The sequence below is a fragment of the Tiliqua scincoides genome, chromosome 2, assembly GCF_035046505.1.
Source record: "Tiliqua scincoides isolate rTilSci1 chromosome 2, rTilSci1.hap2, whole genome shotgun sequence".
Classification (NCBI taxonomy): Eukaryota; Metazoa; Chordata; class Lepidosauria; order Squamata; family Scincidae; genus Tiliqua; species Tiliqua scincoides.
This window is the reverse complement of record NC_089822.1, coordinates 156,142,627-156,168,300: the sequence shown is the minus strand read 5'-3', so window position 1 is coordinate 156,168,300 and position 25,674 is coordinate 156,142,627. Positions and strand designations below refer to the sequence as shown.

Below are 25,674 nucleotides of genomic sequence, written 5' to 3'. Positions count from 1 at the left end.
ATATACTTATTTGTAGTAGTAGTAGCAGCAGCAGCAGTAATGGAACTAGAATAGGAAAAAGAATACGTTGCCTTCTTCTGCTTTAAATAGACCTGTGCAAGGGATCAAGGGCTCTGGGAGAGGAAGCTGATAGATAGCATTGAAAGATAGCATTGAGAGATAGATAGCATTGAAAGATAGCAATGAGATAGCATTGAAAGATACGAGATAGATAGATCATATTGTGCTGATCTTACACCCGTAGCATTACATTCCATCCTCATTTATATTCCCACAGAAAATTCACAGCCAAGAGTCCATTAACTTTAAGGGGCATCACCTTTATTTTCAATTTGCTGTATGCAATTCCTGCCTGAACGTCTTCCCCCTAATCAGATCAGTATCTCCTCATGCCAAGAATTTCTCCTGTCTCCTGCCAGCAGGGCCCCGAATTCAGGGCAACACAAAGAACATCATCAAAAACATCTTCCAAGGTGAAAGCTGTATTCAACTGGAGAGGGAACATTTCCTGACATTTTCTTACTGCAATTAAAGTTGGATGCCAGAATTAGAACAATTAGGACTCATGAGTCAACATTCTCCATACACAGATTACTAATGTCTTCCATCAGGTGGCCATTCCAAGTGATAGAGAATTCACCTGCTTTTTGTTTCCTGTCTCTCCAATTATAATGTTCTTCTGATTCTAATCTCCCCGTGCTAAACAGATCTTTAATATAAGGTTCTCACAGGAGATTACAAAGCGTTTTGTACAGTACTGTATGTGGAATAACATGTTTTGGTAATGTTTTTGCTTTTCAGAATACAGCACTAATTTCAGAATCTCCCAAGGTAGTAAATCCTACTCCATGCAAGGGATGATTTCCATGTTCTGTTTTTCATTCATGGGAGTACTGCCTCCAGTCACACCCATTACTAAAATCAATGGAGCCCAGAGCTGCTACAGGTGCACCCAAAAGCTTATATGTATCCATCAGGATTTCGGTTTTGCCCTCACTTTATACAACAGATGCCCCATGCAATGTCACAAATGGCTTTGAAATGTCTTTCAGTTTCAGAAGTGGTTTGCCAAACAAAAAAGATAGTCAAGTAACATAATCTGAAAACTCTCAGGCAGCAGAACTGTTTGTATGGTGGTTTGGATCCTGGCCACAATCTACTCATGAACATAAATGATCTACACATAATCTGCTAACACAGGGGTGCCCAAACCCCGGCCCTGGGGCCACTTGCAGCCCTTGAGGACTCCCAATGTGGCGCTCAGGGAGCCCCCAGTCTCCAATGAACCTTTGGCCCTCTGGAGACTTGCTGGAGCCCGCACTGGCCCGATGCAACTGTTTGACCCCTCGTGAGAGCTGTGGGATGAGGGCTCCCTCCACTGCTTGCTGTTTCACGTCCGTGATGTAGTAGCAGCAGCAGCAGCAAAGGAAAGGCCAGCCTTGCATTGTGCAAGGCCTTTTATAGGCCTTGAGCTATTGCAAGACCTTCATTCATTCATATAAGTTCATCTTTAATATATTCATTTATGTAAACTTATGTAAATTTATTCAAATTTTAAATTTAAATTAATTCCTTTTTTCCCCCCGGCCCCTGGAACAGTGTCAGAAAGATGATGTGGCCCTCTTGCCAAAAACTTTGAACACCCTTGTACTAACAGATGGGCTAGTACCTTCTGGTGGTGGTGGTTTACCATGCTTGATTTACAAGCAGAACTGTATCAGTGGTGGACCTTCCCAGTGCTGAGGCAAAGGTCCGCGATGGTGCCCCTGCGGGCTGTTGCTGCCCTCCCCCCGTGGAAATCTGCCCCCCCCCCCACTCACCTGAGGCTCATGGAGCCTTGTGCGACCCAAGCCTGCGTTGGGGAAATTCCCTGAAGCTTCCCCAACGCTATAATATTCCAACCCCGTTGGGAACCTCAGACAGGCTTCCACACGGTCCTACAGGTTTGCACCCGGGCATTTGCCCCATCAGACATAATGGAAGGTCTGCAACTGACACATGTAAACATCCTTTACATTTACAATTTTAGTCATGGGAATGATTTATGAAAGCACTCCTATGCCCAGTATTTCCAACAGCCCTAAAATGAAGAGCTAAATATGATCCTTTTCTCTTATAATCCATTTCTACGGTGTTGCAGCACTTGGCACTAACATTTAGGATTGTCAGTGGCTCAGCAATTAGTCAGGGGAAAAAACTTTCCATTAGTAGAACACACCTGCAGTTTCAGGCTCATAAATAAATAAGAGCCTCAGATACTGAAGAGCGTCCACATCCTCCTGACTGTGCAGATTTTGGGTCAAAGAACTGCCAATCAATCACTTGGGCACAACCCATCAAGAGATTCTCTTGACACTTTTTCAGATCTCTGCAGTCAGAATTATTCCACCGTTTTCCCCCCACGGCGGGTGTCCCTCCTCACCGCATAACAGTCCCTCCCCACTGTGCAACACCCCCCTTACAGTGCCAAGCAGTGAGTGCTGCTGTCAGCGGCAGGCCTGGGCCCACCAGTGTCTGGCAAGCAGCTGAGAAGTGTAGCACCCAGAAGTAGTTCAGCTGTGAAATGATTATGACATTGTGACATTGCACACCCTGCCTTGGGCAAAGCCTCAGACAGCCCCAAACCTGTGCTGGATACAGCGCAAGCCCACTGGCCTGCCTGTTCCAGTGCAAGTTAGGATTGCACCCTTAGCAAATAAAATAGCTCATTTACTTTTAGATTCAGAAAAATGAAGTCTTGGTTTTCAGAGGTTCTAGTGAGCACATACAGCCCGCAAAAGACAAAACCTAAATAAAAGGTATCACAAAAATACCTGTGCTGACAAGCCCTCCTCCCCACTAAACAAACACAAAATTGCCCCAAATTTAGCAACCAAGGCAGTCAAATTTACGGTCTATAATACATTATGAAAATTAAGGCCAATATACAGTGCAAGCTGAGGCATGTCTACTCAGAAGTAAGCCCCACTGAGTTTAATGGAAAGTACTTCCAGGTAAATGCATTTAGGATTGCAGTCTGAGCTAAGTTTCTTGTTTCTGTCTGAATAATCTGTTTGACAAGGGCTAAGGAATGCTTGCCAATGTTGATGCAACCAAAATAGTGAGGAATATAAAGGGGTTTGAATCATGCATACAACAGTCTACATCAGTGATTTTCAACCTTTTTCATCTCATGGAACACTGGCAGGGCACTAAAATGGTCAAGGCACACCACTGGTTTTTGGACCATTGACAAGGCGCACTATGCTGCCCATGGGGGGCTCACATCCCCCAGTGGCCCTACTAATGAATGACCCTTTCCCAAATTTCTGTGGCACACCTGGGGACCATTTGTGGCACACCTATGTGCCATGGCACTGTGGTTGAAAATGGTTGGTCTACATGCATTCAGTGGCATCGCTAGGGGGGTGCGGGGGGTGCAGGCCACACTGGGTGACACGCTGGAGGGGTGACGCGCCAGGGGGTGACGCGCTAAAATCACTGCTTTAGGAGCTACCGCGTCATGCCATACACAGTTGGATGTGGAATTCCCAGCGGGATGCAATGCAAAAACAGATTTGAAATAGCTCCTTTCCTTCAAACGTTATGGTCAAAAAACCGGAAAGAAAAAATGAATGGATCCCTATGGAAAGTGAAAGTGACCCGTATTGCGCATTTACTCACGAGTACGTTCACTTGCCATAGTCTGTTGGAAAGGGCAGGCTGAGAGGAATCCAACGACGCCAGAATGGTCCTGTTCCAATGAACGCAGCCTCTCAAAAACACCTGAGAAGGAGGTCCCTGCCTCCCGCCCAGCTGCAGTCTATTGAGCCCTATGGAAAGTGAAGCAGCCTCACGTCGCGTTTACTCATGAGTAGGCAGACATGCCTTGGCTGGTAGTCAGGCCAGGCAAAGGGGAATGTGAGGTCACCAGAATGGTCCCAATCCGATGGAGCTGGAGTGCAACAAATGCTCCAAAAGGCAGCCTCCCCCCCCCCCCAAAAAGGACAAAAAAGAGGCTTGAACTGGTAAGGGGAAAGTTTTCTATTTTGCACTTGCAAAGCCAGGTGGGTCTTTATCTTGATATGCCTGAAACAGAAGAACTTTAAACTGGGTACTGGGGAGGGCTGGAAATCTCACTGCTTCTTTTTGGGGGGTTGTTATTGCAGGCAGACTACAGAGTAAGCTCCATCGTCCACTATGGGACTTACTTCTGAGTAGACATGCATAGGCTTGAGCTCACAGGCTGCAATTCTACCCACACTTATTGAGAGTAGCCCCATTGACCACTATGGGACTTAATTCAGAATAGACACGCATAGAATTGGGCTCACAGGCTGCAATCCTACCCACACTTTCCTGAGAGTAAGCCCCAATGACCACAATAGGACTTACTTCAGCGTAGATTCACTTGGCGGAACAGGATTGGCTCCCCCTTATTTAATTATTTCTTTTATTTTAATTTAATTATTTATAATTATTTATTTTAATTGCTTGAAGATGTCACTTCTGGCCATGACATCACTTCCAATGGGTCCTGGACAGATTGTCATTCTAAAAAGTGGGTCCCAGTGCTAAACGTTTGAGAACTGCTGCAATAAGGTGTTAGTAAGTTGACATGGGTACATGTGTGTGACTCTACAAGTTTTCAAAATCACTAAAATCAGAATTTGGAGGAATCAGACCATCATGTTATACGTATATCAATCAATGCATAATTTCATGCAGAATGCAATGAAATAAACTACATTGACATATCTGTGTTCTAACAAAAGGTACAGCCCAAAAACTAGTGGGGGTGGGGCGATGGTACATCACCATGCCCACCACCTGGGGCGTTGCCCCGCTCACTGCATAGGGTGACACAGGCCTCCCACACCAGGTGACGTGAATCCTAGTGACACCACTGCATGCATTCAGATGTATACATGTAGGCTTCAAACATTCTTGAATGTATGGAGTTTATGGACAGGTCAGCAGGCATGAACCCATCTCCAACCCTTCCATATGTTCATTTGTACCCCAGGGAACATATGACAAGGGCTACTGTGAATAGTTTTGGCAGTATGTTCTATCTGTAGTAAGTTCTACCCTCCTTCTAAAAAGGATAATCCTCCATCTTAAAATGAATAGCAAATATTGCAAGGTATAATCTTCCATCCTATTTTACACATATCCACTATGTTTTTTCTCAACCTGCAAACAGAAAGGAAGAGCAATGACAAACTGCTGAAATGGCAAACAGTGAAGTATAAACAGATGTGATTTGCTATTGGAGTAAACTACAGGTGTGAATGCAACCACAATTTAGTGGATCTTTCTCTATTCCTCCTTCTTGTTATTATTCATTTATTACATGTGGATTCCACCCTTTAGGATGTTCACGGTGGCGTACATGGCTCCTCCCATATATCCGCACAACAACACTGTAAGGTAGGTTAGGCTGATAGAGGTTGAGTGGCCCAGGATCACCAAGTGAGCTTCACAGCTGAGCAGGGTCTCCCTGGTCCTAGTAGGACTTTGAACCACATACCATGAGGATCACATTGACATGATAACCTGAATGGTAGCAGCTAACTTGAGTAATTATATCCAAGTAATTCAAGTCAGCCAGGTAAGCTCAGTAGCTGAGCCCACAATCACTCTCAACCTAACTTTCCTTGCAAGATTCTTGTGAGAATAAAATGGGGGTGAGGAACAAAGTGCACTGTCCTGAGCTTTGTAAGGGGTGGGATAAAAATATAATAAATAAATAACAAAGTAAAAATGAGTGTAGTATATGAGTTTAAAAATGAACATCATGACCACTACCAGCCTACAGGAGCAGGAAGGCTATTGGGCGATGGCAACCCATTTCAAAATGCATTTATTCTGAAATAAATAATGGGCCAAAGAATAGAAAAGGCTATGCTGATTTTTTATAGTTTAGGTTTTACAGTTTAGATTTCCTAATCCACTCCCTTGAGCTCTCATAGCAAACATTCCTTAGGAAACTGCTGCATTATGTCATTATAGCCACATCAGCATGTCCCAGCTGCCAGAAACAAGGCCCATTGTCTTCACTTTCTCTCCACAGCTACCTTCATTCATGCATTCCAACATAAGAACTTCCTTCAAGGAACAAGGTTCCAACCCCAGAGCCAGACTGCCTTTCCTCCACAAACAAGCAACAGAGCTTACTAATATATGCAAGATACGGACATGCTCAGCTCATTAGCCTGTTAGTTCCATTAACTGACATTTGTATTTGGATGAGAGCACTGCAAGTATTAGAGGAATACAGGTCACAATTTAGTAGCACTGTTCTAAGTGTGCCACTGCATTATCACCACCAGCTGTTTATTAACAACAAAGGCATGCCTGAACAGGGGAGGGAAGATAAGCTACCAAATTGTGAACATTAAATAAACTCATATTTTGCATGATACTTTATTAAGCAAGCTCAAAAGGCTGAATTAAATCTGAACGTATATATATGATGACCTTCCTCATCATAAACTACCTCCAACACAATCCTATGCATGTCTGTTCAGAAGCAAAGGCCTTACAAATTCAATAGGACTTGCTTCCAGAGAAATGTTACGGTATAAGATCACAGCCTTAGACTGTTCTGCCATAGTACAAAAACTGAAAGTCAACTACAGTGCAATCCTATCTTGTGCTGGAACAGGCAGGCCTGGAGGCCTGCGCTGTATTCAGCACAAGATAGGGGCCCAAAGTGGCTCAGGGGAACCTCTTCCCCTTACCCCCAGGTAAGAACTGCAGCCCCAATGGATCTCCTCAGACCCACCACCTCCAGAGGTGGCATAAGTCTGAACAGAGTGGAGCAGCTTGCAGCCGCTCTGCACTGCTCAGGAATGGGGGTTGGGATCTGGCATAACTACCAGGTCCCAGCCCCACCTCCCACTCCCCACCCACCCACACCAGGGACCAGCCTCCGCCCGCCCTCCCCCACCCCAGAACACTTCCCTCCCGCCTCCTCTGCGCTTTCTGACCCAAGGGTGCTTCAGGATTTTGCCCTTAGGCTGCAATCCTTCCTATGCACACTTTTTTGGGAGTAAGCTCCACTGAACACAATGGGGCTTACTCATGAATACACAGGCATAGGATTACATTGCTAGTATATCCCCTGTTTCACAAGTACCTCTATATCCTATCCTTTATGCATTTTTTTGCTTTAATTTCTGATTAGAATCAAGGATCTGGTTTCTCCTAAATGATTCCATTTTACAACCAGAAAACTTGAAATTTGTAATTAGCATACAGTTCCCAAATGTGTACATATTATCCTAATTGATTCCAGTCTCAAAATCCTGGAAAAATTTGGACTGTTTTAACAGATAACGTGCATTAGAGGGAATTATTGTTAACTGATATATCTTTAAGGCCAAGGTAGACAGCAGTCTGAAGAAGAAGTTCACAGGATTGCGTTGAGTGCACTGTTATCATCAGACTCTTTGTCCCAACCCCTTCCAGACTCTCAGCCTTTGTATACTCTCCATCTAACAAGAACCACAAGGGACAAAAACGTGCTTTTTCTTACAAACAGAAGAAGAGATTCTCAGTATTAGGCACCGGCTACCAGATTCTGAGTCAGTGATTCTGACCATGTAGAATTCTAACAGCCTCATGTACTACAAGTAGAGGGCAAGAGGGACCAAAGCAAATCATGCAAGAAGTGTCTTGCAATAAGGGCCAAAGTTAATTAAAAGGAAAACAGAACAAGCAGCAACAACAAAATGAACAGTTCATGTGAGGGTAAGCTCTTTTTTCTTCTTCCATGGTCTGTGAGATATAGACTGAATATTCTGATAAGTTGGAAATTCAAAGAAAAGTAAAGTAACTAGGAGAGACACGATATGCTTCAGGAAATGGGTATAACCAAGTGGTTAGTAAGCACATTCTTTCTGAGCTCCTACTCAAAGCACTGGCTGTTTAGTAGACAGCTTGTCTAAATCCTATATATAATACACCTTTGACGATCAAGCAAAATCACATCAAGTAACCACCATAAACTAGGTCAAGACAGCTGTTTTTCCTACATTATGTTGCCTTTAGTGGTTTCAACATTTAATCTGAGGAAAAGGTGACTGAGAAAATGTGCTTGATGACTCCCTGTCTGAATCTACTGCCAAACATCTTTCCTCCATGACCCTTTGGGGGGTTGGCATACTAATCCTTTTAGCAATGCATCACATCCAAGAACCATCCTCTGTATCTTACATAAACCACATTTTTTCCCCGCTCCACAATGATGTGTTAAACTTGGAGCACTGACCATCCAGAATCTGTTGCTCTAGTCCAGTGCGTGCACATGAAGTAAAACACTATCAGCACTTGGGAACTCTGCGCATCCTGCCAATTAAGTGGGGTTGTAGTTACTACTACTGCATAGTAATAGCCAGTGCTTTTTTTGTAAAAAAAAAAAAAAAAAAAGGGTGCAGGAACTCACAACTTGTTAATCTTTTATTTATTTATGTATTTATTTTTTATTGGAGAAATAAAATATTTTTATGCGCTTCCCCCCTAAAGATGAACTTACTTCTGAATAGACATGCATAGGATTGGGCTGTCAATCTCCACATCCCCTTCTTCCTAGCTACTTTTTCAACACAGGGGGAAAAATACTGTACAGGTGCACTTGTAGTGTGTAGTATGTAGTGTGGCAATACTTTGAGGAGAGGAAGCAGTGAATGGATTCCAAAAAATGGCTTACATGAGTTCCATGTAGTGAAATTACTCTAAGCAACTGTGGGAGTAAGAACAAAAAAGGAATTCTTACAGGAGAGGGGTCCTTAGGTGCACACAGAAACAGCTACGTTTGCAAACAAGCGATTAAATATGGTTTAGTTCAGGTATCAGAATACTCTGTGTCTTTGGGAAGGCACTTGGCATGCAATTGTATGTTCTCTGCTGCCCTGAGCAACTGCTGTGCATTGCTGGAGAGGAGCTGCAAATGCTGGTTGGCAGAGGGCATGCTTGTGGGGGAAGGATGAGGAGGATCTCTGGCAAGGCTGAACAGCATGTTGTACACAAGTAGAATCCCTTTTCACCTGCCCTTAACATGTGAAAACGGGTGCAGATATATATCTCTGCTAGGATTAAGAGCCCAATCCTAGGTATGTCTACTCTGAAGTAAGTCTCGTTCTAGTCAATGGAGCTTACTCCCAGGAAAGTGCCTAGGATTGCAGCCTAAGAAGCCAATCCTAGGCATGTCTACTCAGAAGTCCACTTTAGTGAATGGGGCTTATTGTGGATAGGATGGCAGCCTTAGAGTCCAATCCTGTGCCTGTCTACTCAGAAGTAAGTTCCATTATAGTGAATGGAGCTTCCTGTGGATAGGATGGCAGCCTCAGGGCCTAATCCTGTGCCTGTCTACTCAGAAGTCAGTCCCATTAGAGGCAGTGGGGCTAACTCCCAGGAAGGTGTGGAGAGGACTGCAGCCTCAGAGCCCCTCCTCTGCCTGTCTACTCAGGCTGCAAGGCTATGACACTTTCCCAGGAGTAAGCCCCATTGAACACAATGGAACTTACTTCTGAGTAGACATGCATAGGCTTGGGCTCTCAGGCTGCAAGGCTATGCACCCTTTCCCAGGAGCAAGCCCCATTGAGCACAATGGAACTTACTTCTGAGTAGACATGCATAGGCTTGGGCTCTCAGGCTGCAAGGCTATACACCCTTTCCCAGGAGCAAGCCCCATTGAGCACAATGAGACTTACTTCTGAGTAGACACGCCTAGGCTCCTGCTGCAGACTGGCACGGGGGCTGCACTAGCCAGCTTCCTTACCCTCCTCCTCCGCCAAGCCAGTACCTGAGCGTTCCATGGGTGCCGCAGCCCGTCTCCCTGGCTGGCTGGCTGTCTGTCCTCCTCCTCGGCGTGTGTTCCCCGCGCCCTCCACCGGCTTGGAAGCTGCGCGGGGAAGCAGAGCGTGGGGGGAGGGGAGGCAGGCTGGGCTCAGGCGAGAGCTTGGAGATGGGGGCAGGAGGGGGTCCTTGTGCAGTCAGGCAGGGGCCAGGCGCCCACCCTGCACCCCCAGCACCCACCCAGCGAATGCCTCTGTTTTGCTCCCCCCCTCCTGGAATGCCTCCGATGGGGAGGGGCCCCTGCAAAAAGGTGCCGGAACTCCGTCCCCCCGCATTCCATTAGAAAAAAAGTCCTGGTAATAGCCCATTTCACTGGCTTCCATCAAACAACTTCTCCATGTTTCCATTCCTACCTAAATCTTATTTACTAGAATGCCACTGTCTTGGTTCTTGTCTTTCAACGTTTGTGCCACTCAATCAGCCTGACATGCTTCACCATGTTTCTGCAATGCCAGTTCAATTTTTTGATTTTACTGCCACTATGCTAAATTGCTATTGGCATGTCCCCATCCTAAAGGAACTGGATGAACAAGTTCTATGACAAGGACGCTCTCCAAAAGGTTGCATCTTGTTCCAATATTTCTTTTCATCTCATACAAATTTAGCCCCCACAGTCATAAAGGTTTGTTCACTGTTGCCCCAGAGTGTAGACCTAATGGGCTTAAGCTGCCAGACGGAAGATTTCAGTTGAATATAAGGGAAAATTTCTTAAAAGTAAGTGTTGTTCAACAGTAGAACCAATTACCGAGGGAAGCAGTGGGTTCTCCCTTGCTAGAGCTCTTCTGACTCAACAAGCACATTTTGAAGATGTTCTAAAGAGAATTTTCCTGCTTCAAATGGGTGGTGGACTAGATGGCCTTGATCGCCCCTTCTAACTGTAGGACTGTGTGATTCTAAAATAGAAAAGAGAAGTACTTGGATGCTGCCAAGAGTTTGAGCAGTTTTGTCAAACAAACCCTCTCAATGCCCTCACTATGAAAATTGCATTGACACACTACTATTGATGTTGACTTAAGAAAACAGGAACATGTTGTATGCTGTTCAGGATCAAATCAGTTCAATCTTAATCTAAATTCACTACATAGGTTCCTCATTTTGCATTAGGTCCGTGACATCCTGTGAACAAGCTGCTATCCTCAGATAAGGGCACTATTTCACAAAAATGAAACACATTTAAGCCCAATTGATCCTAATGACTAAAATGATAAAAATGACTAGAACCTAAAAGTACGTAGCTTTGGCTGGATTGCACACTGGTTTTATCCACAGTACAAGAGTAGTGATCTTCCAGATTCATCTACAATTTGCCCAGGACTCATAATTTTGCAGCTCTATTACTTGTGCGAAGTTCAAACAGTATGTTTTAAGCACCTTTTTCTAATTCCTTGTGCTGCAGTGGACATTGTGAAAATCTGTACATTCCAAAACAAATCTTAATCTAAGCCTTAAGGCTGCAATCCTATAACACTCTCCAGGGAGTAAACCCCACTGAGCATAAGGAACTTCCTTCTGAGTAGACATGCATAGGATTGGGTTTTTAGACCATCTATGTGAAACTACCAGTAAGAATGTCTATCTTGCCACTTGTTATGTCAGCACTTTTGCTCAAGATTGCAATACTGGGTTTATCTTAACATTGGTTTTTATGGTGCACTCATTTATGGAGCACTTCCAAAAGAAAGGGCTTTTCTAGTGCCAGTGAGATTTTGATCTGAAGGATGCTATGGAAAAAAATTTCAGATGCAGCATTTTCTGCATCTTATGGTACGTGCTCAACACAAAATAACAACTGCGTGCTTAAAGATCACAGAAATGTCTGCCTTAAAAAAAATACAGTTCATCCACTTTTGGGGTTCTTTGCAACTGAAAACTTACTCCACTTTCATTAGATGTCTCAGATTTGGCACAAGTAATTTCTGACTGTTTACAGTTCTCTGCACCTAACTTCATCTCACTGAAGCTACACTTAAAGTAGCATTCCTAGACCTGCGCCAGCCAAGTGTGATGACAGTTTTACAGGGGTCTAACACCATGAGGACTAATGATGACACTACCACAGATTTAGAACAACCAGGAGCAAAAGGTGCATCTTTTCTGCAAATCCACAGAAGTGTTTTAACAAGCAACTGCCCCAGGACAGGCACGATTCATTATTCAATAAACAATTTGGTAATTTTATACTCCTCAGAGAGATGCTGCAGTGTTTCACATACTGAAGCTTGTTGGAGAAGGAGAGCCAGGGAAGCTCTTTTAGCCCCACCAGAGAGCCCCTTCCTATGCATGTCTACTCAGAAGTAAGTCCCATTACAGTCAGTGAGGCTTATTCCCAGGTAAATGTGGATAGGATTGCAGCCTCAGAGCCCAATCCTATGCATGCCTCTACTCAGAAGTTCCATTATAGTCAATGGGACTTACTCCCAGGTAAGTGTGGCTAGGACTGGGCTCTCAGCTGCCTGTTCTGCTAGGTCATGCCTTTCTCTGTGTGGCGCTCACCCTCAAGGCTATGGTGCTGCTCGTTTGTACGTTTCTTTACCTTGCTCCAAGTCTTGCTGGTCGTACCAGGGCTCCTCTTCCTCACTCTGAAACTCTTCCATCCTGTCGGCGCTCAGCATTTAGCTCTGCCCGCCGGAAAACAACATCCACAAGCGAGAGAGGGTGAGCTCTCCAAGGGACTGCTGCGTTAAGGGCCAGTCAAGGGGGAGCAAAGGCCGGGCGGGGTGGGGGGGGTGAGGGACCCGGGGGATGCTCTCCAAGACACCGAAGGCGAGGAGGGCTGCGATGGGGCAGTACCGGATCCCAGGCAGACCCGAGGTCGGGACAATGGCTTTGCAGCTGCTCTATTGTGCTGAGTGCTGCTGCAGTAGTCCCAGGCTCCCTCTATCCTTGCATCACCTTCCCTCTCTCCCCATCAGCCTCTTGCGCCGGAGGGAGGGACGGGAAGAGCACCAGGACGTGGCGCACGAAGCCTGCGCGGATCCTCTCTGGTCCGTGCCCGCGCCAGGCGCCTTCCCTTTGCCGGATCAGTCTTTGTGGTGGACGGCAGGGAGGGAGCGCGGGGCTCCTCTCTGCACCGCGTTGGCCGGGGATGCACAAAAGAAAGAGCCAGGCAGCCGATGCCTATCCGCGGCACTCGGTGGAGACCCCTAGCATGGTACTGCTGCCACCGCCGCCAGCAGCTCCGTGCCAAAGGCGCGGGGGCGGCCCCCCCTCCTTGCCATTTCCCCCGCCGATCCTTTCAATCAGAGGAATCCCAGAGCTGCTGGCCAGGCGAGGCGAGGCTCGCATTCCTCCAGGATGGAGCGGGGAGAGGCGGAGCCCGGGGTGGTGCCAATCGGCGGAGAAAAAGAAGGGGGTGGGCGGGCTGCGCTGGTCCGGCTGTGCGCGCAGAGGCTGCCGGTGCTGGGAAGAGCCTGGCTGGCGTCCCCTTCGTTGGGTTGGGGGAATTTCTCGCTATTGTTCCTTTGGAAAAAAAATCTCCCTTCTCGCTCTGGCTGCACATCGACCAGCAGCGACCCAACCCAAGATCATCCGGTTCTGGGTTGATGATTGATCATTGATTGAAATGGGGTGAGAGACAGGAAGGAGGGCGCTGCTGGCAGTGGAAGGGCAGAGAGAGAAAGCGTCCCCTAAACGGGAAAGTCAAGTGGATTCCTAGATGCCGTTCCTTATTCATCCTAGAGACAAAGGAACCACCAGCAGCCCAATCCTAGGCATACCTACTCAGAAGTAAGTCCCATTGACTTCAGTGGGGCTTACTCCCAGGAAAGTGTGCATAGGATTGCAGCCCAAGTTTTCATCCTCACTCCACTGGTTCCCACACTGTGAGCCATGGCTCCCTGGGGAGCTGCGGAAACCAGCTGTGGGGAGCCGCAGAATCCTTGTGAAAAACCTGCCACCCTGTTCAATGTATAGGATTGTAGCCCAATGGGGAGCTGCAGCCAATGGCCCAATAGGTCAAGGGAGCAGCCAGTTGAAAAAATTTGGGAATCACTGGGCTACCCTATATCATTCCTCCTAGAGTCGCACAAGTATTTGGTCTGGCCCAAACCATTGCTTTGACTGGCACACTTGCTGAATAATCCTATAGCCAATGCTTGAGTTCTAAAATAAGAGTGATGAGGCAAGATGCTTTCCTTTATTCCAGAAGTGCCATTCACTACCTTTAAAGAGACATTGTTGGGTACTTTACATTGGTCTTGGTTTACAGTCTCACAATTATGTTTTCAAACTCCTCATAGTTTCTAGTAATTTTTAGTAAAACCTATAGTTCTCACAGCCATGCCTCTTCATGCATAATTCTTACAAGCTTAACAAGTTTCACAAGCGATGAATTAGGATAATTATCTTTTATCTCAGTTATGAAGTGTAACCCTTATGTACAAGCTCTGTACATGCTCAAACTCTTGCTTTATCAATAAACAGTTTCTGAGTGAGCTCTTGGTGAACACTGGCTCATCAGTTTCATTTTACCAATGTATGGCTGAGATGGGATCCCAAAAGTCCAAGCTCAAGACTCCTAGTTGCATAGGCTCCTGGCTTATTTCACGGTGTAAACTCCCAGGGCAGGTGACCAGATGTCAAAACTGTAAAAGAGGACAAGGCACCCCAAAATGTAGGACATCCCAGAAAAATGTAGGGCATGACAAAATAAAAGCAAAAAATACTTGTATATTGATTTCATGTGGTTAATTTAAACAGTGGATTACCTATTATTAAATTTGAAATATATTACATATAACTGATTAATTACACGAAGGTTATAGGTTGCCTGCAGAGACCTGCTCACAGAGAAAAGGAGGACATTTAAGTTCTTTTCCAGGACCTGAGGCTTAAAAAGAGGACATGAAAAAAGAGGACATCTGGTCACCCTGTCCCAGGGTCTTATTTATAAGGTCACTGTAAATCTAGATTAATAGATAAACGAGAGGACAGGTCCTCTCGTGGATTGAGAACTGGCTGGAGGCCAGGAAGCAGAGAGTGGGTGTCAATGGGCAATTTTCACAATGGAGAGAGGTGAAAAGCGGTGTGCCCCAAGGATCTGTCCTGGGACCGGTGCTTTTCAACCTCTTCATAAATGACCTGGAGACAGGGTTGAGCAGTGAAGTGGCTAAGTTTGCAGACGACACCAAACTTTTCTGAGTGGTGAAGACCAGAAGTGATTGTGAGGAGCTCCAGAAGGATCTCTCCAGACTGGCAGAATGGGCAGCAAAATGGCAGATGCGCTTCAATGTCAGTAAGTGTAAAGTCATGCATATTGGGGCAAAAAATCAAAACTTCACATATAGGCTGATGGGTTCTGAGTTGTCTGTGACAGATCAGGAGAGAGATCTTGGGGTGGTGGTGGACGGTTCGATGAAAGTGTCGACCCAATGTGTGGCGGCAGTGAAGAAGGCCAATTCTATGCTTGGGATCATTAGGAAGGGCATTGAGAACAAAACGGCTAGTATTATAATGCCGTTGTACAAATCTATGGTAAGGCCACACCTGGAGTATTGTGTCCAGTTCTGGTCGCTGCATCTCAAAAAGGCTACGGCGTTTGGGCCTCTTCAGCCTAGAAAAGAGACGCTTGAGGGGGGACATGATTGAGACATACAAAATTATGCAGGGAATGGACAGAGTTGATAGGGAGATGCTCTTTACACTCTCACATAATACCAGAACCAGGGGACATCCACTAAAATTGAGTGTTGGGCGGGTTAGGACAGACAAAAGAAAATATTTCTTTACTCAGCGTGTGGTCGGTCTGTGGAACTGCTTGCCACAGGATGTGGTGCTGGCGTCTAGCCTAGACGCCTTTAAAAGGGGATTGGACGAGTTTCTGGAGGAAAAATCCATTATGGGGTACAAGCCATGATGTGTATGTGCAACCTCCTGATTTTAGAAATGGGTTAAGTCAGAATGCCAGATGTAGGGAAGGGCACCAGGATGAGGTCTCTTGTTATCTGGTGTGCTCCCTGGGGCATTTGGTGGGCCGCTGTGAGATACAGGAAGCTGGACTAGATGGGCCTACGGCCTGATCCAGTGGGGCTGTTCTTATGTTCTTAGATAGGAAGAAGACTGAATGATACCAATTTGTCAGAGACATCTTGAACCCAGGCCTGATGGGCTGCACTAATAACTCACAGCAGGATAGAGTTCAGTGTACCATGCACCATAATCCTCAGCTCTGTACAGAAAGATGGGCAGCCCAATCCTATCCCTGGCAACTTTCACCGGGTGTAGCAATACCAAAATGGCCGCTGCTGCATTCCGTGGCACTATTGGAGGTCTCCCCGAAAGTCCCCTTCCCTTTCCCAGGGAAAGCCCCAAGCCCTGCATTGGGGCTTCTCAAGTCTGTGCTGGCTTTGCAGCCTGACACAGAGGATAGGATATGGTGGAGCAGAGCTCTGCCAGGCCCCACCCCCTCCCAGTTCTCCCCCTGCCCTCCCCCCACCCCAGAACATCCCCTCCCTGCCCACATTGCCACCTGGAGCTCATACTGTGCTTTGGGCAGTGTGCGTCAGATGCTGGGCTCAGCTCTGACTAGTACTTGGCCACTAGCACTGCTGGCGGCCCCTACATGGAAGGTGCAGTAAACATGCTTTACGGCACCTTTACGACACCCAACTCTGATGCTGGAGCTCAGCGCTGGTTGCTGGCACATAATAGGATTAGGCCTTTATGCATCTGCAAAATCTCCTTCATGTCAATAGGGGGATTCAAAAGAGACCTAACATGTTTGACTAAGTGGAGTCACTGGGAAATTTTGGTCCTTTCCTTTGCCATGCTTTCTCAAGGACATTTTCAACCCTGAAGTATATGCACTAAAAGAGAAGGAAACAGAATGTGTCATTTAACCACCATTATTAAAATCCTGATTGCAAGTACACTTCTGTATAAAAGGCAAGGAGAATGTGTTCAGGTGGAAGAATCATGAAATGCTTTGAGGAGAGGACACTCAAGGAGGGAACAGAAAGGACCATTGAATTGGTCCATCCTTATGCTAAAGCTGAGTGAAGCAGTTGTCTGGAATGGCAGATTGTAAACACCATTCAAAGGTGGCTAATCCAGTGCTCAAATTACAGGGAGGGGACTGACCTCCCTCCACCCTTAGCTACTGTTTTAGAAGACTCCAGAGAGTCATGATATGGCTAAAATGGAGGGGAGGTATAATGGAAGATCAGAAGATCATCAGGTGGATAATGTGGTGTTGACAGCGATTCCATGTTTTGATAGCTGTTTGACAGCTCTGGGAAGGGCAGGGTTGGCTCCACAGCTGTAATCAATCAAGGCCAATGGAGACCTGGATGGACACCTGAGCTTCAATTGACCTTGATGGGACTTTGAATGAGCTAACAAGGCAGCTCACAGCTGAGCTGCATTTGGACTTAACAAGGGGCTGCAGGATAAAAGGCAACTTCAGAAGGCATAAAGAGCTGACTAGATGGTACCAGACCAAGAGGGCTACCTGATCCAGAGGGAACCAGACCAAGAGCTACCTGACCCAGACCTATGGGCAAAGGGGACTGCCAGGACTCTGCTGGAGGAGACACACTGCTGGAGAGGAGGGACTCTGCTGCAGAAGACTGAATTGGGAAGACTGGACTGTGCTTTGGAGATTAAACTGTGGACTTGGACTGGAGGCTTTGGACCTTTACCTACTAAGTGGAGTTCTGGGGTGGGGAAAGCCTCTGGACAAGAGGACTTGCAGGGAGTGTGTGTGTTTGCAGCAATAAATTCTTGTTAATTGCTCAACTGATAAGGAGTTCTGCATTTCTTTGCACACCACAGCTGCTGTTCTTGGAAAAGGAGGGTGTTAATTAGCCAAAAGTGGGCATTAGAAGGGAGTTGGAATATTTGGATGGGACAAATTGGTGTAGCCGATGGGGGGGGAGTCAGGGAGTGAGGCTTGTGGATTTCATGTCTCTCACACACAGTGCCTTGTGCCCTATTCTCCCACAAATAAAGCACTGAGCAAATCAGTTATTCACTTTATTGATTATAATGTTTACAACTGTGTTTAAAAAACAACCTCGAGCATGTGAATCAGAATGTTTGCAAAAAATCTTTCTTGCAGTAGCAACAAAGCTAAAAATGGCCAGCAAGCAGAAAAATCCAGGATTCAAGCTAACATTAGATCAATGGCATCAACAGGTATGGGCACCAATGGAAACATTAACAAAACAAATTCATCCTTATAATAAATTCATTCATAGATTCATTGTTATCGTGATGAATGACTGATACCCTTTCATTTTATTGGTAAACAACGAGCTGTCTGCAAAATGTTTTTTGCAGAAGTCATTTTAATTTGAGCTGATGATTCACAATATACAATCCAGTGATTTTTTTTTTTTTTAACTATAGAATAAGGCTACAATCCTATGCACACTTTCCTGGCAGTAAGCGCCATTGAACATAATGTGACTTACTTTGAAGTAGACCCACTTAGGATTGGGCTGTAATTCTACTAATGTCATATGATTCAGTTTTAAATGAAATTTTGTATTTTTCCTGTCCTGGCAATGATTCCTTATAAAAATTGCAACCTTTTGATTGCAAAGAAAATGTGTAAGAGACATAAAAATGGAGCCCGCCATCAGAGGCTGGGAGGAGGGTGAGCGATGAAGGATTCAGGATGGGAGGCTGCAATCCTATGCACACTTTCCTGGGAGTAGGCCCCGTTGAACACAGTGAGATTTACTTCCGAGTAGACCTGCCTCGGCTTGGGCTGTAAGAGAGCTCGTGCTTGTGCCTGGAGGGTGGAGCGGCAGATCTGAGCCAGGCGAAGGGCTTTTGTCCATGAGCAAGAGAGGGGGAGGATGTGGGGTGGTGATGGGGGACTTGGTAGAAGGGGAGCGCTGCAAGGGACGAGGGAGGCCGGCTGGAGGCGGCTGTCAGATGGCGGGCAGGCGGGGCGAGAGAGGAGGAGCCGCGCCGCGTCTCTGCCGAGGGAAGGCGGGATCAGGGCCGGCAGCAGCATCAGCAGCATCGGCTGCCGTGGACAGGAGGAAGGCGGCAGGTGCGCGAGGCCCGCGATGGAGCCTGCCGCGTCAGGGCAGGAGGAGGGCTGTCAGTGGTGACGACCGGCGGGGGAGGAGACGGCCGCCGGGTCTGGCCCGCCGCAGGGAGGGACGGCCGGCCGGCGAGAGAAGGTAGCGGAGCCGGAGCCGAGCGCGGGAGGAGGATGGGCAACGCCGACTCCAAGCTCAACTTCAGGAAGGCGGTGATCCAGCTCACCACCAAGACCCAGGTAGGGGCCCGGCCCGGCCCACGGGTGGCCGCCTCTCTGGCAGCTCGGGGAGCGGTGTCCGTAGGAGGGGCAGGGCGGCGAGGATGGGGAGAGGCCTTTCGGGCGGGGGCCGCGCCGTCGGGGAGCGTCCTGAGCCGAGACGGAGGCCTGGCGCCCGTCCCCAGTGAGGGTCGTCGGGGAAGCGCCTGGGGCTGAAGAGCCCCGCCTGAGGAGCCCGCGCAGGGGGAAGCCGCCGCTCTGGACCTTCGGTGGCTGAAGGAGCTGCTGCGGGCCTGGGGAGTCCAGGGGAAGCTGAACCCTCCCCCCCCTTGGACCCCCAAATCCGCCACACCACATCTCCACAAGCCCCACACAGCTTACAGCCCAATCCTCGCCACACTTTCCTGAGAGTAAGCCCCATTGACTCTGATGGGACTTACTTCTGAGGAGACACGCATAGGCTTGGGCTGCCAGGCTGTGTGGGGTTGCAGCAACCACACTGCTGGGGGCCACACACTGGGGGGTGTATAAAAACCCCTCCCTCTGAGGTGTTTGTCTTTCTCAAGTTTGGGCATAGGTGACATGGGGGTGCCCTCATAGTGGCTTTGGGCCTCACAGGCGGAGAAGGCCTGCAGTGGCTGGAGGAGTTAAATATTAGGACAGCCATTTTCAACCTTTTTCAGCTCACCCGCACACTGACAAGGCACTAAAATTGTCAAGGCAGACCATCAGGTTTTTGACAGTTGACAAAGCACACCATGCTGCCTGTGGGGGGGGGCTCACATCACCCATTGGCCCTTTTAATAAATGACCTTCCCCCAAACTCCCACACCTGCTGACTGCTCCCAGCACACCAATGTGCCACGGCACAGTGGTTGAAAATGGCTGTATTAGGCAGTCCTTGGAATGGAGAAGCTGAGCTGGCTGATCTACGAGCAGAGGGAGAAGACTACATACGGGCAAGGTTGAATGAGAAAGTTGGAAGGATCCATGCTGTCCATGCAAAGAGTGTGGTCAGGCTTAATGGAAACCTTCCGTTACAATATACAGCAAGGTAAATGTCACTGAAGTATACATTTGTGAGAAAGAATAGGATTGAGACTCTTTAGTTGCAAATTATAAAATTGCTTAGGAATCAGTGCTACCAATTCAGGCTGCAATCCTATGCACACTTTCCTGAGAGTCCCATTGAATACAGTGGGATTTATTTCCTGGTAGGCATGCATAGGATTGTGCAGTTAGTCACTTGATTCCAACTCCTGTGTCTTCTTCCTTGCTGGACTCTCTTGCCTCTTTCTCATAAGAGCATAAGGTGTCTGGTTAATAACATCTAGCCTGTGTCTGTATGTTCTTGCATTTTAAAGTTAGGTGCATTGATATGAACCAATGGTTATGGATGGAAAGTTGTGATAATGTAGTAACTGGTAGCCTCATAGGCAAACAGCAGTGTAACTATGTAAGGGAAAGTGTAACAGCTGTTGTACTTCAGAAATATCCCACACCCTGGAGGTAGGTTGGTTTGCCTAATGAGGAAGAAGGATTGTAGTGCCGCATGACAGCTCATTTGTACTTGAAGTGGGAAAGTTGTGTTCTGGAAGACAGTTGAGCAAGATTTCAGGTGGTTGGCAAGTGCTTTCAGCAAAATTCTGCTCTTGATCTGTAGGAAAGGTAGAATGTTTTAAGGTCTGCTTATAAAGACCTAAATATGAGTTTGTAGGTCCAAAATAATGATGCTAACCTTGAGGTCTGTTGTTGCATATTGGCCAACTTGTATGCAATATACATGGTGAGTTTTTATAGTTCACAAATCATGAACCCAGTAGCCATGGCTAGGGGACAAGTGCCGAGGAAATGTAGAGAGACTGTCAAAATCTTTCTGTTTTGTCGACATGTTGTTGGCATCCTTCAGTCTCGGAAGACTATGGTGTCGCGCTCTGAATGGTAGTTCTGGAACAGAGTGTCCTCTCCAGTGCGCGAAGCCTGGGTAAAGTAGGTATGGAGGATAGGCTGTTACCCATGCAGCAAATCCCCCCTTTCCACGTCGCTGGAATGGTCCAATGGAAAGGCAGAGGCCAATACGGTTGGTTCCAGCGGCGTCGCAGGAGTTGCCAGAGTGTGACTGTGTTCAGCCATGAACTGCCTCAGGGACTCCGGCTCCGGATTTTGCCTCGAGGTTGACTCCTGAAGCCTTTTCCATAACTGGATGTAGCCACAAGGCAGTGGAGGTTTGGGGTCAGAGTTTTCCTTCTCTCAGATGAGCTGCCTTCCCAGGCTAAGGAGTCCCATCGACCCGGTGGCTGTTTAGTGGCCTCTTATGACAAGTACAGCCAAACTGAGGGCCTATTCTTATCCCCAGCCCCCAGGGGGGCTGTATGTCGACATGTACATGTTGTTGATTAGGATTAGTCAGCATGGATTTCCTTATCCCTTGGCTGTTCCTTGGTCTGGCAGATGACATTCAAAAGTTATGGATATGGATATTTGGGCATATCTCTGGAGTTGCTCTGAAATAGAAGCTCATTGTTTCTGTGAATCTGTAATATTTTACAACCAACTTCTACAACAAATGCCTTTAAGTTTAAAATAAGGGACATCTGGTAACTTTACCATAGACCAAGATGTCTAATTGTAGTATGATTAGTAGTAGTGTTTGATCTTGTGGGATGTGCCTTGACAGTAATCACACCAGTGACTCTTTAATTTATGTCTTTTTGTTATGTTATGTTACCTGAAGGCATGCTAAGGATAATGAAATCTTTACTCCAGGAAGCTGTTTGATGACTGTAGGGTGACATTCCTTGCTGGCTCCAGTGCTCAATATTGCACAATTGTCCTAGGTGTGCTATGGTTCCTCCCTTCCCTCCTTGTAGTGGATTTTTGTGAATTATCCCCTGCTAATTGGGTAAGAGGCACTTTTTCAAGTGGGTGCTCCTTTTTTAGCAGGGGGAGAGTAATTGGCCCACCTCACCCCAGCAGTGTCTGTTCTAGTGGCTGTCTGCTGGTATTCATTTGCATCTTTTTAGATTGTGAGCCCTTTTGGGACAGGGAGCCATTTAGTTATTTGATTTTTCTCTGTAAACCGCTTTGTGAACTTTTAGTTGAAAAGCGGTATATAAATACTGTTAATGTTAATGTTAAAAATTATCATGTTTGACCAAGGCTGAAGACAAGCCATAAAAGTGACCATGAATCTCTTATCTCCTAGAGCAGACCCTCTTAGCATAGGTAGCTGGCAAGATGTCTAAACTCGCCTTGTGAACATAGGTCTGTGTATTTTCAAATCATTGCAGGTGAATCCTTCCTGTTACAGCAGTAGAAGCTAAATGAAATTAACATGACAATTCTAAACTTTTGTTTTCACAGATGTGTGTTTCAGCAAGTTCAGTGGGATTTACTCTCTCTAGTGTGCAAGTTCAGGATTGCAGCATAAAACAGATAGCAGGAGCATTGTATTCTGAACTACAATGCTTTAATATGGCAGGGAGGCTCTGATAAATTTTGCTGTAAAGGCTTAATGGTAGCTGTATAATGAAAAGAGAGAAGAATACAAATTCAGAGTCAGATATATTCACATGCGTAACTTGTGATCTGAAGAAAAAGTTAACTGACTTTTCTGTTTGTTCTTTTTCTCCAGCCACTTATGAAGGATTTAAACAATTTAAAACTGGTGTATATCCTCACTTTCCTTGGCCTATCACTGAATGATAATATAGTTTGTGAAGTCTCTGAGAGAACATGGGGGAGAAAAATCTGTGAGCAAGACAATGAGAATTGACAAATTGTTAATTTTAATAGGGAAACTTTGTTAGTTCTGTTGAGTGCTGATTCATAGAGTATTCTGTGTTACATCCTTCACGTCAGTAAAGGAGAAATTCAGAACTGTTTTTATACAGACTAGTAAAAATGTCTTTGAATGTCATGGTCTGATTATGGTCCTGGTGCACAGCAAGGGAGTCATTCATCTAGTTTGTTGACTTTGAAAGTTTGTTCTTGTAAGACTGAACATTACATGTTCTTGACTGGGTTTGTTAAAAGCCTTTATAGAAGCATAGAAGTGATTGTGCCATGAGGAAAAGTGGGTGGAGGTGAAACGCCTATATGTACGTACCTGAGAAGGGCATTGCTTGCACATTCACTATGCATGGCTAGATTGTCTTCTAGCACCTTACTGAAAGTTCTGTTTTAAGAAACGGGATTTACCCCCAGTTTTGCATACCGCTTTGTGTAGGTTCCATTTCAGTGTTGCTTGACTAATATGGCAAGCTACTAAGCCTTTACCAATTATAAGAAAACAGCAGACCCTTCATATTTGCCAGAGACAGGTACTGTTACTTTTGATTCTTATGTCAAAATTAAACCATGTCAGATATGCTTGTAGTCATGCTCACTGACAGACTTGAGCAGTCAGATGTAATAAAGAGAGGTAGCATATACTTGTACCTATTCTCACTTTGGAGCAACTGATTGTACCATATCACAAATTCTGTTAAATTTCCAATATTAAAATGTATTTATTTTTGTAGAAATCAGACTGTAAATCTAACTTTACTTGCAAGTTCAGGATAGTTGCTGTTATCTGCCTGTTTTTTTATCCTTATGTTCACAGCTGAAAAAAATATACAAATGTCCATTCACCCAACTAACTTTTTTGTTTGGCAGCATGTATGTTTGTGCTTGGTTTTTTTATTTTCTGCTGCTCCATTAAGTATTAGTCGTTATGACTGTATGCTGGTTAATTGATTATCAATTCGAAAGCATCTGAAAAGTGACCATTATGACTGCCCATTATGAACTGCTTACACCTGAAATTACACACACGGGACTAAAGAACTGCAGTGTGTCTACTATATTAATGTAATTTGTATGCTTTGCAAACAGACATAATTTTATTATTGGCAGCAGCCTTGTGGTATATTGCCAGTAGGCCTCTTGGTGCAGATATGTTGTCTACTATGGTGACCATGCGTTGGTAGATTTTAAAAATGTTTTCATTCTCTCTGAATCCACAGCAGAATCAGTAGCATACATTCAGTTGCTTACTTGTCCTCTTCTTGCCTTCTTTAATGGTGTGTAGGAGAACAAAAGGAGGGTCATTTATTTAAGTCACTCTGAGCTTGGCAATACATGGTAACTGGCTTGTTCAGATATGAAAAACAAAAGTGATCTGGCTAGCTAAGTTCCAGCTGGTTTTTCTTGCTTGGTAACATTTTAAAAGAGACCAACAGGCTAATCTGTATACCTGTCTTATCTTGCATGTTCACACCAGTTCAAGAATAAAAGTGCAGCAAACTAGCCATTGGGATGCATGGAGTCCAAATCCCCCATTTGTATACATTTGTAGATAGCTTTCATCTCTGATCTTAAGAGATCTGGGTAGGTTATCTAATGGCTCTTTATTTTATCCTTGTGACAACTTGTGAGTAGGCTAGTCGATTGTGAGTGACTTTATTTTGTGTTTAATGAGCAGGAATTTGAACAAGTTTCCCATATCTAAGCCCAACATTCTGCAGTGCAGAATCTTTTTAAGCTAACATTATCTGAACATCTAGCTGACACTAACATTGATCTGAGACTGTGCTCCATGGCCTTTTCCTGTTTAAATGTGAGGCGTAGGGCAGCTGTGTTCTCTTGTCACTGCAGATATATCCTGTTTCCTTAGAATCTCATTCCAAGTTGTTGGTTTTTTTTGGAAACCCAGGTACTGCTGCTCTAATTTATCCCCCAAACAAAGCTGTTGAAATGAAACTAGCATGCAGCACAACTTCAGTAACTAAATGAAATCTCCAAATCATTAATTCCTCTTGACAGACATTTTCTCTGAGTGTGGTTTAGCAATAGCAATATTATTTTCACTTCTCAGTGCCAGAAAAGGCTGAATTATGTCTTTACAGCCAATTTATGGCTTACTGTATCTATTTTTCTTTTAATCCTTTTCCTCAGAAATCTCAGCCAATATAGTGTGTTTCCTGTATTTCTTGTTTGAATTTCATTCAAGGGTTGGCTGAGATTTCGTGGTTATGGCTGTTGACTTTTTATCATGTACTAAAGAATGTGCTTTCTGACCAGACTGTTGGTGCCGGGATGCTTGGTTTCTTTCATAAATTGTTGTTGGTTAAAGGTTTCTTTCTGTAGTGATGACCTAGGTAACTAAATCCTTTTTTTTTTTTTTTTTTTTGTCTTTCAGGGACATCTTAGCACATTTGTAGTAGTTCTGTTAGCAAATTTGTGTCTACTGTCTGGGTGTTTAGCATAGAAAAAACACAATGCCTTTTCATTTCATGGCATCAGGGCACATATTGATTCTAGACAAGGTGAGAAATGATATTTATAACCATTTTAAGGATAAGGCCAGCAGTCTCTGGACATCCCCTGGTACTGGCGCCAGGAGGTAGGGAAGGGGTGGAATTGGGTAAGGGAAGAGGCAACAGGATGGAGTAGGTAACAGGAAACAGGGCAGATTGCGACCTGGAAAGGGCCAGTGTTAGTGGCAGTAGTGCCTCTGATAGCCTATCTCCTTTCCCCACTTAACTGTACCTTCCTGTGTCCAGGTGGACTTGCCCTATCAAAATCGCTAGTGCAGGTATAAGTAGACCCGTTCTGGCATAGCTTGCTTACACCTG

At 45.6% G+C, this 25,674-nt stretch overlaps 2 protein-coding genes across 2 annotated transcripts in view; one reads left to right on the top strand and one right to left on the bottom strand.

Moving 5' to 3' along the window:
* The window catches only part of CDR2L (cerebellar degeneration related protein 2 like), a 36,863-nt gene extending 23,757 nt beyond the window's left edge, over positions 1-13,106 (bottom strand). Inside the window, exon 1 of the mRNA XM_066615962.1 lies at positions 12,377-13,106. Within this exon, the coding sequence (XP_066472059.1) occupies positions 12,377-12,455 (79 nt within the window). The 5' untranslated portion in view covers positions 12,456-13,106. The remainder of the gene's footprint in view (positions 1-12,376) is intronic.
* Positions 13,107-18,821: 5,715 nt separating this feature from the next.
* Positions 18,822-25,674, top strand: part of HID1 (HID1 domain containing) — a 50,371-nt gene continuing 43,518 nt past the window's right edge. The window contains exon 1 of the mRNA XM_066615025.1: positions 18,822-19,075. Coding sequence (XP_066471122.1) covers positions 19,010-19,075 — 66 coding nt within the window. The 5' untranslated portion in view covers positions 18,822-19,009. The remainder of the gene's footprint in view (positions 19,076-25,674) is intronic.